At 50.3% G+C, this 12822-nt stretch overlaps 1 protein-coding gene across 2 annotated transcripts in view; it reads left to right on the top strand.

Annotated features, from left to right (window-relative positions):
- LOC144122139 (glutaryl-CoA dehydrogenase, mitochondrial) overlaps window positions 1-12822 on the top strand; it is a 75295-nt gene that overhangs the window by 51047 nt on the left and 11426 nt on the right. For both annotated transcript variants that reach the window (XM_077655699.1, XM_077655700.1), the window contains exons 5-6: window positions 3395-3614; window positions 4597-4700. In XM_077655699.1, coding sequence (XP_077511825.1) covers window positions 3395-3614; window positions 4597-4700 — 324 coding nt within the window. The remainder of the gene's footprint in view (window positions 1-3394; window positions 3615-4596; window positions 4701-12822) is intronic.

Genomic DNA, 12822 nt, shown 5'->3' with positions numbered 1-12822 from the left:
TGCAGGTACTTGTATAAATAAATATATATATAAAATTAGGATGGCATCCACTCAGTCCAACATGCTTCTGCTGAATCTTTTGACACAGGAAAGGCATGATGTGTGCTATACCTTCAGTGCACGTACTTCTTTGCTTAGTTATACGTTATTAAGGTCCTAGTTCCCCGTGATTGTGATGAATCACGGATTTAAGTAGCATAGACTGCTCATAACGCATACCGCGGGAGTCGGGAAAATCCGCATTATAAGCGGTAGTGCACTATAACCAAAACATAGCTTTGCCATGCATTCGTGCTTTCAGAATGGCCAGCCTACCTTTCAAAGTGCACCTGACAATGCATCAGGTGCACAGTACTGCAATCACAGGTAACAGAGAAGTTTATTTGATCTTTTTGTCAAAGCGTCGTAGTGAATGAAAGAACGACGTTATTTTAGTAAGGCACCACGATTAATTGCATTGCTAATGGCTTCATCTTCAAAAACAGTGAAGCACTTGAGCGCTTGCTCGCCGAGGTTTCTCTGAGCGCAGTAGAGGCTCAGTTTGTTGCAACAGTTGAGCGTGTCTTTGCGTGAAACTCCTGCTGCACTTTCACTCACTTCGTCGGGCTCATCCTCGGATAGAGGCTCATTGCGACTGTGCACCTCTGCCACAATGTCTTCGCTGTTACTTCACACACAACACCGTCGGGGTCGGCGATGACGAGTTTATCTCATGCCGGTCCTTGAAATGCTGAATACGACCGTTCAGTGGGTTGAAACCATCATGCTCCAAAATGTTTGCAAGGCACCTGGCCTTGGCTTGCAATATCGAGCCACTCACAGGAACGCTCTAGGCCCAGACCTCACAAAACCGTTCAAACAAAGCGGCGGCGACGTCATTGTACTTCACCGCATAAATCCGCTTCCTTGCAAGTGACATAGAGTCTTCCTGCAGCTGTTGTCTCACTTGTCACTGTTATTTCAAGTAGCCTGTTATACGTAGTGGCACAGGCAGGAGCTTATTGGTTTACGTTTTTTTATGGCAGCTCCACCATACTTTTTTGTTATTTCAAGTGGTGGACACAGTAGCATTGGCGACACTGTACTTTTTTGCCTTAGTAGCCTTTTTCAAACTGCTCTCGACGTCCCTCACAATGCTCTGCTTGGTTTCGAGAGCTTGTCGTTTACAGGCTTTCGGAAGAGCAGACGCCATCGGAACTGAAGACAGCCCAGGCTGGTAGACTTGCTCACGTTGTCAACTGACTTGCCCACGATTTCAACTTTTTCCTACACGTGACGACGACACGTATCTCACTCATAGGCTCAGGCGTGACGAGACGCTGCCGCCGCCACTCCAGCATGCTCCAGTCAGGCTGTGCCATCACGCGTGTGCTTTCAAGTTTTGTGCAATTAGGGAGGCGCATCGGAGAGTGAGAGGAAGAACGCCTGCTTTGGGACTTTTTTCTATCCTCTTCTGCCTTCAGCCTTGCGTCGAACCACGCTGGCAATGCTCCCCCGCCCCGACTTTTGCCCCCTTCTTGCACAATCTGGGAAGCACGCTTTTCGTGCCCGCCCATACCCACGGGCCTGTGCTGGTACGCGGGCCGCCAGGCTTTCCAGAAACCGCACTATATGCGGCCTCCAGTTATGCGCTGTTGCATATTAAGCTTTAAGTGGTACGCCAATACATTGAACTCTATGGGAAGCGAAGCGGTTGTCACAAAAAGCCGCATATAATGTGGTCCCGCATTATAAGCGATAAATGGTCTGAGCTTCTTTTTTTTTTTAATTCTGTGTTACAGCCACATTATATTTTTATCCTCCTTAATAGTCTTAATTCTCTAGAAATCTAGAATTTCGTAAAGCTGAAGTTCTGCCGATACCTTGCCTCAACAGAAATTGTAATTTGTATAGTTGCAAGTTTTCGCTGGTTCTATCCGTTTCCTTCCTTGTGTTTTACGTTACCCCATAGTGTGCATATGTCAAGATGGTTGATTAACCAACTGGCCCCTCTTCTAGCCACATTAGCCTTGACATGCTTGCTTCTCCATCCAGCCGAGCAAGCTATCATGCCAGGCATGATGGCACTGGCAACAGCGTGTTCACGCCCTTCTTTTGGGAGAGTTGCGATACCTTCGAAAGCAGGGAGGTTATCAGTAGTGGCAGAACAGATTAGTTCGGGGTCTGTCCAGGAACGAAAAGTGAGCGGCTGCAATGCCTCTATGACGATACATCCCACTTGCGGGCATAATCACGACAGCACCATATTTACACGATTGTAACTTGGCCCCCCATATCACATTTCAGAAAAAAAAAAACTTGAAGGTCATCTAAGCTTGGCCTTTAATAATGGAACGCGATAGCATTATCCTGCGGCCGCTGCTTATTGCCGGCTGCTCTCTCCTGCTGCGCGCAGGTGTGCCCGTGGGCACATTCCAAAACTACTACTCACTCATGCACACTTGCACCATCATGCAACTAGCGCTGCCGTCGTGATCACTGCTGCAGTCCCACAGCACGTCGTTCTAATGTCGTTGTTTAGCAAAATACCGCACTTTGCAAACAGTCACATCTTGACATCAAGTGGAAGAGCTGAAAATTTTGCCTCGCTACAGCTGCCACACCTGTATCACCCGTTGCAAACATCGAACTTGCGCCCCGGCACGCAGTTGTTCGTTTCTTCGGCGTTAAGAACGACAGCAGTTTTGAATGTAGCCGTGGATGAGTGCCGGTCGCTTACCAGAGCACAAATGACGCACTGCTTTAAAAACTTGTGAAACGCGGCTGGCAGTAGTCAAATGCGTCAGAGCAAAAAAAAAACTTCGCATGAGCGGCATCGGTTCTTTCGTCGGCTACCGACACTCCCCGGTGCCGCTGCCATTTCGAGTGGCAGTGCCGTCGCAATTGGAACAGTGGCCTTTCCATCAATTGTCAATGCTCTCTTGAGCACCGAGTGCGCAGTTGAAAGTAAAAAAAAAAAAAAAACTTGGAGGGCGCCTCGCCTATTAAGAGTAGAACGCAAATGAATTATCCGGCCACCACCGCTTATCAGTAGCCACGTGTGGGGAGTGGAGGCAGGGGGGGGGGGGGAGGTTCCGGTTTGCTGCTTATCGACGGCCACCATCAGTCGCCGCTCACGGGGAGGGGATGCCGGTTCTGTGCGTTGACACAGCAGCTACTCAAGGCCAGCACCAAGAGCGATGCAACAGAGCCGCACAGCAGAAATGCAACCACGTGGTAGCATGCCTGATATCTTTAAGTTAGTCTCGCCTTTATTTATAATGTCATGCTTTGGTTTCGATTGTAAGTCGACCCCCCCACTTTGGATTTTCAAATTTTGAAAAATAGGTCGACTTACAATCGTGTAAATACGGTATGCACCGGGACAATGTCACTGAGGTCATTTGTTGTGCAGGATCACCAACTCGCCGGAGGCAGACGTCTTTGTGGTGTGGGCCAGGTGTGAGGAGGATGATGTCATCCGGGCCTTTGTGCTTGAAAAGGGCATGCCGGGCCTGACGGCGCCTCGCATCGAGGGGAAATTCTCGTTGCGTGCATCGGCCACCGGCATGATCCTCATGGACGACGTCACCGTGCCGGACAGTGCTCTGCTGCCGTCATCCCACGGGCTCAAGGTGCAGCATTGGTGGGAATAAAGGGGGCAGACGTTTTTGAACAAATGGCCCTTCGGGGCAATGGAGTGGATTCCAGAGAGGTGGCTGAGGATGGAGAGGTCATTGCAAAGGGTCTTCATCCTGAAACGAATGTAACCAATCATGGTGAAAGCTTAACCCTTTAACCACCAGCCCCGAGGTGTACTCGTCATGGGAGACTGTGCCAATATTGCCAATGACAAGTTGCACTCATCCGGCCAAGTGTTGCGTTGCTCCCAATGCCAGACTAGTTATGGTCAGCATTAGCGTTGGTTGCAATGTTCAACACTATAGGGTGGCAGTTGCCTGTGAAATGCATTTTATGTTTTTAGCACGTGATTTAAGCCTGACAACAGTCATTTTTGCCAAAAAAATTGCTAAAAAATTAGGCAATTTTGGCACGCTTTTTGGGAGATAATTTGGCGGTTAAAGGGTTAATACAAAACACCGCAGTGGATTGTTTTTAGTGCGACGTGGCAAGCGAATCTGAGGGGATGAAAAGCTGGCCTTAAAGAATAATGGCTGTGGTTGTGGCTCATTAGACTCCTCGTGTGTATGCTGCACCAGTCAGTGCCTTGCCTCTGCAGTCGAGGCAGCTTGACTAGCATTCCTATCACATTATGTTAAGCCTGTACGTTACTGGGAAAGAGCTGTACATCTAGCTAGGACATTATCCCCACTGTTAATGTGAAAGCTGTGAGAAAAACTGCCAAGTAACTTCGTTGCTCAAGTGCCCCATATCATGCTCACTTTCTTCATATTCTTGTTTTCATTCAGATAAATTCTGAGTGAATTTATCTAATGGATCTGGAAACACGGTGTCTTGTACATCAGCACATATCACGTAACGCTGGACTTTGGCAAAAGCTGCTTCCCCCAAGGTTCTACTGCACGAAACCTTGGGCTAGCAGCCTCAGCTGCAGATTTACGCTGAAGGCGACTGCAGTGTTTGGCGTGTCTGCAGGCAGCGTTCCAGTGCCTGACTAGTGCTCGGTATGGCATCTCATGGGGAGCTCTGGGTGCAGCCGAGTTCTGCCTGGAGACGGCGCGCCAGTACACTCTCGACCGGTGAGTCCCCCTGAATGCGAGGTTTCGGCTGATTGGCACTCTGGGGCCACTTGCCAAGTGCCTGGTTGTTGCAAGAGCGCGGCTTGCTGAGCAAAGCCACCGCAAGAAGACACAACACTAGGACAAGCAGACAGAATGATGCTGGACTAACAACTGACTCATTTCTTTGACACCGATTCCTATGGGACAATCACATGTGTGTGCCAGAACCAGTTCAGCACCTGCAAAATGAATATCAAATATTGTGGCTATATGTACAGCCTAAGGGGAAACGCTGGCCTTAAAATGAAAATTATTAGAATATTGTATTGAAATGAGGTGTGCATATGTATGTATTTCTACCTCCTGTCTTTAAAAATGTACTTGCTTTCATTATATCTCAATTAGTTCCCATATTATGGAACAATAACTGAATACTAATTAGGTAATTTCTAGTGGGTCGTTAAGACACCTTTTCTTAATTCTTGGGTCCCATCTTCTTAATTTTTGGGTCCCATTAAAATGGAGCTGCAGCCAAAGGCCTGCCTTGTAGAGCTATGCTATTTATATTGTTAGTGAGGTACATCGCTGTATAAATGTTTTTTTTCAAAGCACCATAATTATAAAATGTAATTATGTGACATTATTGCTCATTATTGTTCTCAGAATTAATTGTGTTTGACTTGGCAAATACAACGAAAACTTCCGTAAGGCTAGTCGTGTTGCCAAAAAACACAAAGTTGAGTGACATTATTGCTCATTATTGTTCTCCATAAATACAACGAAAATTTCCGTAATGCTAGTCATGTTGCCAAAAAACGCAAAGTTGAGAAATCGCATTTGAAATGCACGCGCCTGCCATTTGGAGGTTGTGGTAGAGGGCTCACAAATGGACGAAATGCAGATGTTTCGAGAGGGTTGCTCAGTAGTGAGTAATACCAGAGTAAAGGTTTGCCGGTGGTGTTGGTCCGGTGATTTCCAGAAACTGGATGCACTGCTTGAAGGCTTCTCGATGATACGACTTGCAGGCGAAGCGATTTATAGAGAAACGAACTTTTATACAGGCTATTTACAGATGGGTACAAACAAAAGTCAGTATACGGCCACAACTATCCGCGGCTGGCCTAGCCGACCGCCTGCACAGAGGCAAGGGACACCGCGTCCCAACAGTCAAACTGGCGCGCCTCGCACCAGCTCTCAACGGTCACTCCCTCCGCACTCGGCCAGACCGAGCGCCTGCCCGCTAGGAGCAGCTAGAGACAAAAGCCCACCGGCGCGGCTCCCTTCGCGGGCACACCCCGAAGATGCCCGCGCCCCTTTCCACACGCAAAAATTAACTGTTAACTGCGGCTCATCAGTTTTGACGAATAGGAAAGCTCAAAACTGATGTCACCGTTTTCCCTTACCCCCGAGTTCCTTCCAGGTGGTCTAGCAATCCTTCGGCAAGGGGACAGGGGTCCAAGGTCGAGGCCGGCAGATAGCCCCGCCGTCCGGAGCGGCGAAGGGAACCGCAAGGACGAATGGGGAGACTAACCAAAAAGGCATGAGTCCCCTTCTAACGGCGTGCACCAAAGCAAAACAAAATAAAACAAAACCGGACGCGCAGCCTAGGTCACTGCCCTCTCGCGGAATATTCGGAACACATGTACAAAAAGATGCGACAGCACGCCGAACCCTACACCTTCCCCCCCAAGAGTCGGCTAATCTATTCAGAGGTAAGCCGAGACAACAAACAACAAAAAGGGTTCGGCAAGTGGCGGTTGAGTACCTCTGCACGAGCAAGCAACTGGAGCCTGCGAGACCGCATGCTGCGACCCTTCGTCACACACACAGATACATGCCACTAAGGTCCACAAAATATAGACAAAAAAAACACGCACAGAAATCCCACACTTTCGTTCGATCGACGTGCGCCTTTCTTGAGTACAACGAGTACAGTTTGTTGTCCATGCACACAGTTCCCTGGTCCACTATCCCCAGCGGTCACTGTGGGACGTCAGCCAGTGCACTATCCCAACAAGCGTTGGGTATTCTAGACAAGGCATCTGCGTTAGCGTGGTTGACTCCTCTGCGATGTTCAATGGTAACATTGTAGCGTTGGAGCGCAAGAGCCCAGCGCGTAAGCTTTGCACTTTGAGGCACACTGCTCGTAAGAAAGGAGAGCGGATTGTGGTCAGTGATGACAGTCACGGTGGCGGCGAACACCCACGTCTCAAAGTTTTTTAATGCCCAGATTACCCCGAATGCCTCCCTCTCGATTGCCGCCCACCGCATCTGCGATGGTGTGAACTTGTGACTGGCGAAGGCTATCGGCGCCTCAGTGCCGTTGTCAGAAAGCTGCGCTAAACAGGCACCGGCTGCTACTGCCGACGCGTCTGTAAAAAGCAGATACGGCAATCGCGGGTCCGGAGTGGTCAGTGAAACCGCCTCGCTTAGAGCTTTCTTCAGGGCTTTCAAGGCTTTGTCCGCGTCATCTGGCCATGGTATTTTGTTCGGCACGCCTTTTCCTGTCAGGCGTGTTAGTGGCAGAGCGATTTCTGCAAAATTGGGAACATAGCTACGGTAGTAGCCGCACAGCCCAAGGGTGCTCCTCAATTCTTTCTTTGTCTTAGGGACTTGAATTTCTTCGATGGCCTCAATTTTCTCTTTGGCTGGGCCATGCCGGCCTGAGCCGACAACGTGCCCCAGGTAGCGGATTGAAGGCATCGCTACCTGGCACTTCTCCCAGCTAGCGTGCAGGCCCACCTCCTCCAGAGTGCAAAACACCCGCTTTAAATGATGGATATGCGCTTCTAGAGATTGGCTGAATACGGCGATATCGTCTAGATAGGCGCAAGCGTATTCTTCCTGCCCGGCTAGCAACTGGTTCATGTTCCTTTGGAAGGTTGCCGCTGCGTTCTTAAGACCGAAAGGCATCACCCGCTAGGCAAATTGACCTAGGTGCGAGATGAACGCTGTCGGAAGCTGAGAATCCTGAGCGAGTGGCACCTGCCAATAGCCGCGCCTGAGGTCTAGAAGTGTTATGAACCTCGCGGCTCCGACTCGCATGATCAGCTCCTGGGGGCAAACCATAGGAAATGCATCCGTCTCGGTCACCACGTTCAGCGCTCGGTAGTCTATGTAAAGACGTACCGACCCGCCTTTTTTGGGAACGCACACGATCCGGTGTGCAAAAGGGCTTTTACAGGGGTAGATGAGGCCTTGTGCAAGGAGCTCATCAATTTGCCTCGTTACATCGTCTTTTAAAGCCTCTGGGATCCTATAAGGGTGGCCTCGCCTTGGAGTTGCCCCCTCCGCGAGCTTTATGCTGTGCTCGCCCACGCGCGCGATCGACGGTTCGTTTGCAAATAATGCCTGGTGCTGCTCGAACGTGGCGTGCACCAGCTCCGCTGCATCCCTGTCTAAGTGGCTTGTTTTATCCAGTGTAGGCATTACCCGGTCCTTCGGGACGTTGCTTGCGCGCGGGGTATATTCGATTTCTCCGAAATCGTAGTCGTCATCAAATATGACGCTCACCGAACCTACCTTCCCGACGTAAGGGCGTAGCCTATTTGCATGTACTAGCATGCGGCGACCGTCACTCATCTGCACATAGTACGAGTGCTCGCGGTACCTTTTTGTCACCACCGCCGGCCCTAGCCACTTCGGGTACATTTTCCCTGGCCTCTTGTCATCAAAGACGAGGACCGCCTCACCTTCGCGAAAGGTTTTTACCATTGCATGCTTGTTGTAGTGTGATGAGTACGCCTCTTTCTGTTTTCTAGTCGTTAGCTCCGCAATGTCGGCCGCGATCTCGAGCTGTGCTTTCAGATTTTTCAAATACTCAGCCGTGCCGCCCGCCTGTGATGGCTCTACCTCATTACTGTCAACTGTCTGCTGGGACAGGGTTTCGTCTGCGAACGCCAGGACGGGCTCGGTGCCCACGTCTGGCCCTGATCTATCTGGTCTGTCTTCAGCCGGCGGCGACAGAGTTCCCACCGCCTGCACGAGACCCTCACTGTCCGTCTTGCCCGAGCCGTGCAGCTGTTCCCATGTGTCTGCGGAAATAAGACAGTCTGCTTGTGTGAGCTTGTCGGTAAGCGCACACAACACCGGTGTCGCATCGTCCACATCTTCGATCAGGGGAGCGCCACGACACAGCGCCAACGGAACTACTGCCAGTTTTGCCTCTACCTTCCCTCCGAAAGCGGAGACGAGATCGATCGTCCCATGTGGGGATACGAACTCCTCAGGTACAAGGCTTTCGCGCACTACGGTGATATCTGCACCGGTGTCCACAATAGCGCCAATAACCGCTTCCCTACAGCAGATTTTACTGTCCCTAAGCGCTGGACGCGTGGATTGCAAGGGATGGGTGGACACGCGTGCCGTTAGCCTATCATCGCGCGGTGGATTTTCTCGTCTGTCAGCTGGGTTCTCCCGATCAAATGGGCAGTTCGCGACATGTCTCCAGCTTCCGCATCGGAAACAGCCACCCGACCGCGATACCTTTTTCTTTTCTCCTCCTGGCCTGACTGCGGCTATTCTGTCTCCTCGCTCTGCTCCATGCTTCCGCGTATGTGGGGCTTCAGTTCTCGGTTTTGGGGTCGTGTCAAAACCTTTAAAGCTGTCGGCTTTCCTCTGAGCGCTTCCCTTCCCGGCGGCTTCCTCGTATGTCTGTAGCAGTGCAGCTATCTCATCCGCATTCAGCCATTCCTCACCCTCGCGCAGCTTGACATATTTATGTGCTTCTTCTGAGAGCCCCGCCTTGAGCTGGTCGGCAACCAGTAGCTTCAATAATCCATCAAAAGACGACACGCATTGTGACTTTAAATAAAAATTTAAGTAACTCTGGACGCGTGTGACAAAAGCCTTCCAGGTTTCTTCGCGGCGCTTGGTGGCCCCAGAAAACCGCCTTTGATACTCTGCGGCTGAAAGTTTCAACTCGTCTAGGACCACCGCCTTCAACTTGTCATAGTCCCTGTGCTGCTCTGCGGTGAACTGTGTCGATAAGTAGGTTACCCGCCCAGCCAGCACCGGGAACACAAGCTGCGCCCAATGTTCCTTCGGCACGTTGTAAGCCACGAGCGAGCATTCCACTGACTCAAACCAGACGGGTACTTCACCGTCTGCCGGCAATTTGGAGAACGCGCCGGCGAGTAGCTTAGCGTACTGTCTCAACCACTCGTCCTCGGAAGGCGCCGCATTCTGGCTTCGAGCACGCATGATTTGCATCTCGAGCTCTAAGGCTCTTATCTTTTTTTCATACAATTCCAACTCTTTCTCAATGTCTTGGCCATGCCGTGACCCTGATGCCTCATTGCTGCCCTTGTCTCCACCGTCCCCCCTGTCACAACTGTCACTACCGCTGTCCATCGTAGATGCCTTGTCGGGGTTAAGATGACCAAATCGGGTTATCATCAACTACGCAAGCCTTGATCAAACAGTGACCGCTAAGAAAACGAAGGAACCAGGGAACTCACTCGGAGCTGCGCTCAGGGTCCTCTTTTCGGGCAGGAATGGCGGCGACCTCGGACCAGGTGCCGACTGAAGCCGCTAGCAGCTGCCTTTACTCGGGGATGCCGTTTTCTGTCCGCTGAAGGCCGTGTCGGCTGGAATCTTCCAACTGCCGCTGTTGCTCAGGGATACCACTCTGTCTTTTGAAGGCCTTGTCTGGTTCGCACCTTCGTACCCCCATAGCCTGTCGTCCTTTCGGTATCTCGCCTTGGATGCCGAACTTCGTCGTTCTCTCCGTGGATGTCTTCGTCCGTTCCTCGGGGCCGCTGCAGAGCACCAATCCTGTCGACTGCGCCAGTAAAGGTTTGCCAGTGGTGTTGGTCCGGTGATTTCCAGAAACTGGATGCACTGCTTGAAGGCTTCTCGATGATACGACTTGCAGGCGAAGCGATTTATAGAGAAACGAACTTTTATCCCCTTCGGGCGCCGTGTCCACGATTGTGGACGCGAACTTCGCGCGCGCTGGTGTGTAAAAATACACCCAAAAGCGTTTTTTTGAATATACTAAGACACGCCCCTTGAGCCACTTTAATGGACAAGTGGCGCCATCCCACGGGATGTCAACAAAATGCTGTCGAAAAAGCGCGGGAAAGTATGGACGCGTCTACCTTCTACGGAGCGAAGAGTAAGTACTTCTTTTTTTCTTCCGTTTTTCACTATTCCAAATACAAACTCACCGAAATATTGGCATTTACGTATCAATGTAAGGTCCTGTGAATGTGAAACAGCTGCATTCATCCTTCTTGTGAAGAAATTCAGCCCTGCATGCAGTTCCAGAAGTTAGCGTCCACATTTGTGGACACGGCGCCTCATATCCGCCTTTCCTAACACACGCTTTTTCCAGAGTTCACGGCGTCGCTCACGCGCTGAAATGAAGAAAACCTCTCATTTTTCCAGGTATATCCAAGCATGCTACTGAAAGAAGGCGCCTGGATGATGACACAGCCGAAAATATATTTAGAAGAATTCAAAACGGTGATATTTCTGACGCAGATCTTTCTGATGACGAGTACACCGAGCAGGACACACAAACTACGGTAATTTTGTCTGTTTTATATGTTTAGTTAGAAAATAATGTGGCGTATGTTGTGTTTTTTCCTCAGACTCCTACTACAAATGGCACTGCCCAGAGTGCATTGTTATTGCCTGGAACATCAAGCACGCAGGACAAGCAAGTGCCAGATGTGCCATCGAAGAAGATGAAGACCTTGAACTGGGTTGCACAACCTCTTCAACCTGGGAACACTAACTGCACCTACCAGCTTCAAGGTGGATCAATCCCTGAGGACCCATTGGCATACTTCAGCCGGTATTTCTCACCCATGCTTTTTCGCGATCTAGCCACATTCACTAACATGTACGTCCTGCAGAAAGACGGGAATGTGCTTGGGACTTCTGAGGAAGAAATCAAAATTTTTTTTGGAATCCTAATGCTCATGGGAGTTCTAAAATTCCCAAGAATTCGAATGTACTGGCAAGCCTCTACAAGAATTCCTGCCATAGCTGAATCCATGACAGCAAAGCGATTTTTTAGGATTAGAGCCGCGCTTCACATCACGGACTCGAACGCTCCACGGGACCCAAACAGCCAGGACAAGTTCTGGAAAGTGCGCCCTATCATAGAGGCAGTGAGGTCACGGTGCTTGCAGCTAGAACCCTTGGAGCACAACAGTATAGATGAGCAGATGGTTCCATTCACTGGCCGTGTCCCTGCCAAACAGTTTGTTAAAGGAAAGCCAAACCCAGAAGGGGTGAAAGTGTTTGTCCGCTGCAGCGCCGATGGCTTAGCACATGACCTCGAGCTACACCAAGGGAAGGGAACAGGGGTCAGTGCACAGCATTCACACCTCGGACTTGGCAGATCGGTTGTCATGCGTCTTGTGGAAGCAATGCCTAAGGAAAAGAACCTGAAGTGCTTCATGGACAACTACTTCACCTCAGTGCCATTATTCCTGGAGCTGAAGCAAATTGGCATTCTCGCCAGCGGGACGATCCGAGCCAACCGACTGCTCAAGTGTCCCTTAAAAAGTGACAAAGAAATGAAGAAAGAAGGACGGGGAAGCATGGATCAGAAGGTTTCCGCGAATGGAGACATTGCCATTGTGAGATGGCAGGATAATGGAGTCGTCAATATGGCATCCACACAAATTGGAATTGGGAATGTGGGAAAAGTAAAGCGATGGAGCGAGGCAACAAAGCAACATATTGAAATTGACTGCCCAGAAGTTATTGTGCAGTACAACGCATACATGGGAGGTGTCGATAAACTTGACTTTGTGATGTCACTGTACCCGCTTACGGCAAGAACCAGAAAGTGGCCAGTGAGGGTTATTTCTCACTTTCTGTCTTTTGCGTTGTGCAACAGCTGGATAGAATATCTACGAGACGCGAGTGCCGAGAAGCTTCCACAGAAAAGTACCTTGGATATGATGGCATTCCAGAGAGACATTGCTAACAGCCTCATCGTATGCAGCAGAACAACCCCGAAAAAGCGCGGTCGGCCAAGCAGTGAGTGCCCAGAGCCTGTTGCGAAGAAGGCTAGCCCGCATTTGCTACCCACCGCAACCATCAGGTACGATGGCTACAATCACTGGCCGGAGCATGTCAGCACGCCAAACGCACAGCGCTGCCGCCATGAGGGATGCAC

The sequence above is a fragment of the Amblyomma americanum genome, chromosome 2, assembly GCF_052857255.1.
Source record: "Amblyomma americanum isolate KBUSLIRL-KWMA chromosome 2, ASM5285725v1, whole genome shotgun sequence".
NCBI classification, from domain to species: domain Eukaryota; kingdom Metazoa; phylum Arthropoda; class Arachnida; order Ixodida; family Ixodidae; genus Amblyomma; species Amblyomma americanum.
This window is presented reverse-complemented; position numbering and strand designations above follow the sequence as displayed.